General features: G+C 39.8%; 1 protein-coding gene across 1 annotated transcript in view; it reads left to right on the top strand.

Annotated features, from left to right (window-relative positions):
- The window catches only part of LOC107703968 (NACHT, LRR and PYD domains-containing protein 12-like), a 16,186-nt gene extending 14,544 nt beyond the window's left edge, over positions 1-1,642 (top strand). The window contains exons 10-11 of the mRNA XM_016506779.1: positions 1,052-1,225; positions 1,465-1,642. Coding sequence (XP_016362265.1) covers positions 1,052-1,225; positions 1,465-1,642 — 352 coding nt within the window. The remainder of the gene's footprint in view (positions 1-1,051; positions 1,226-1,464) is intronic.
- Positions 1,643-2,897: the final 1,255 nt, after the last annotated feature.

A 2,897-nucleotide genomic window follows, 5' to 3' on the forward strand; every position in this document is an offset into this window, starting at 1 on the left:
ATTTGCCACTGACGATTCAAACGCGAGTTTTGAGCAGTGTAGAGTAGCACTTGTTGTTTGTCGTTTCACTAGACATGGTTTTATGTTTACGCAACGCAACGCGTAAAAAGACAGTATAAGTGATTATAATCCGTAATTATGTCCCCACTGGATGCAACAAATGCCTCGTTTGTAATGGGTTTTAATGTTTTTGTCTCATCGCTCACGACACGGCATCACAATATGGTGAGGGGCGTAACATTTCCGTCACATGCTTGAGGTATTCGGCCAATCACAATGCACTGGATAGCTGGCCAATCAGAGCACACTTTGCTTTTCAGACCGATGAGCTTTGTAAAAATCGACGCGTTTCAGAAAGGCGGAGAAACATAGAGGAGGAACAATAATATACAGTATGTGGAAAATAATGTGTTTTTTTGAAACTTAAACCGCATAAACATTGCATTACACCAAATACACAACATAATGTTCTTTTTAGCAACATCATATGACCCCTTTAAAGGAGCACTTTAAAGGGGCGGAGTTATCAAAACAGGGGCGAGGTTCTGTTGGGGTATGGGCGTGTTTGTTTTGGTGCTTTCAAATATCAACATCGTTTGGCAAAAATCGCTCAGTGCACCTTTAAGGCTTAATATAATTTAAACGGATGAGTTATAAAAAAAAATCACCCACCTCACAGTTGTCATGAAGGGCAAAATTTGCTATATAGACCAAAACCACTTTTTGAGCCAGGCTGTAAACATATTTTTTTCTGCTGTAAAGTTGGGCATTTTAACATGGGGAGTCTGACTCCCTTTTGGTCTCTAGCGGCCAGTCGATGAATTGCAGTTTAAGTCACCTCCGTGTTGGATTCAAGATAGAGACCGGAAGCTTGCCGCTTGCCGCTTGCTCCACACGGATGCTGATGATGAAATGTAGATTTTTTATTTTTTATTTTCAGAAAATGGATAACTAAAGCATACTTTCATCACTGTGACAAGGTTTAAGGTTGCTATCAGTTTTTGATAATACATTCCTTCTTATGTGACCTTTGTGTCATTGTTTTCCGCAGTTTGAGCAGTTGTGATGTCACAGATGAAGGTTGTGTCGCTCTGGCATCAGTTATGAAATCAAACCCCTCACACCTGAGAGAACTGAACCTCTCATGGAATAAACTAAGAGACCCGGGAGTAAAGTTGCTCTCTGGTGGATTGGAGAATCCTCACTGTAAACTGGAGACATTGTGGTAAGACGAAAAAGACCTGAAAAGGTGCAGTAAGAAGGCAAAAAGAAGTGATTAATATAATTAATAATTTAAGATTAATAAAAATGATCAAGCTTATAATTTTTCTGTCTCTCTTAACTTATTTTACCGTTACTATAAATGTGATTGGAGGAATATCAGTTATTTTCATACCAAACTGAGATTTCAGTAAATGGCTTTCTACATATTGAAACTGAGGAGTGTGTCATTGTTCTCTGCAGGTTCAGTGATTGCAGTGTCACATATCATGGCTGTGCTGCTCTGGCTTCAGCTCTGAGATCAAACCCCTCACACCTCAGAGAACTGGATCTGACTAAAAATAAACTGACAGACTCCGGAGTGAAGCTGCTGTCTGATATAAGGAATAATGTTGATTATAAACTGGAGACACTGCGGTGAGTAACTAACGTAACTATTATGTGACTTAATGAGCAGTAAGTGTATGTGTGCAGTAAGTAAGTACAGGTGTAAATTTGGATTGTATTATATTGGGTTGTATTTGTATACAGTTTGATGGATGTGACTGTGAAAAGCATTAAATTAAATGTGTCTTTTTTGTAATAACAGGTTTTAGATGGCAGTCTAATCTCATCAGAACCAGTTAATGGTGATAGAAGCCACTTCAGAGAATCCACAGTCAACAGAAAACACTGGAGACAGTGAACCCAATGTGTGTGAATTCTTGAAAAGTTAAACACTATTCTTGTGTTGATCATTAGATGCAAGCCTATTAAAACTTTTCAAAACTGCACACAGTGCAGACTCTACACCATGTGCTCATTTAAAGAATACTAGCATCCAACGGCATTTAAATCTATTGTAAATTCATGTTCCAGTTATTTTTTTAGTATTTTTATATTTACTTCAGAATATTAATTATAAGAATGCAATAACAGTTTTAAGATTTTGTAAATTTTATTTGTGAACTGGAGTTCAGACGGTGGGTGAGTTATGTTTTGTTTGATTTGCAGATGCAGAATGCTGGTGTCACTGTTGAATATAGTGTCACTTTAGAAAAAAATTGTGATTTATACACTCTTAAATTCCATATTTCTTAAAGGGGTCATATGATGTGATTTCAATTTTTCCTTTCTCTTTGGAGTGTTACAAGCTCTTGGTGCATAAAGAAGATCTGTAAAGTTGCAAAGACTAAAGTCTCAAATCCAAAGAGATATTCTTTATAAAAGTTAAGAGTCAGCCACGCCTACCTAAAACGGCTCGTTCTAACACGCCCCCACATGTCTACGTCACGATGTGGGAAGATTTGCATAACGCCGCCCAAATGTTCACGCAAAGAAAGAAGGCGTAACTTTTATTCTCGCTGTAGTATTGTTGTTGCCACCACCATGTCGTGAAGGTGCTGTGTGCTTCGTTGTGAAAGTGAAACTACTTTGTTTGGTCTTCCAAAAGAGGACGATATCTGCTTCGTCATGCCTAGAGCTGATCTGTGCTGGTCACTGAGGAAATACATCAACTTCACGCTGTGGATCACCGGATCGGCTTTCACCGTGGAGGAAGCGGAGTCCAGCCCGGGGTCGTCACATGTGGTTGCCACAAGCCCGCCGGACGCTCCTTTGTTGAATCCGTCGGCCGCGCCGTTCTCAAGCCCACCGGCCTCCGCTCACTCTAGGCCGCCGTGTGTGACACTGTGTTG

Source organism: Sinocyclocheilus anshuiensis, unplaced genomic scaffold (assembly GCF_001515605.1).
Source record: "Sinocyclocheilus anshuiensis isolate Anshui unplaced genomic scaffold, SAMN03320099.WGS_v1.1 scaffold1408, whole genome shotgun sequence".
NCBI classification, from domain to species: Eukaryota; Metazoa; Chordata; class Actinopteri; order Cypriniformes; family Cyprinidae; genus Sinocyclocheilus; species Sinocyclocheilus anshuiensis.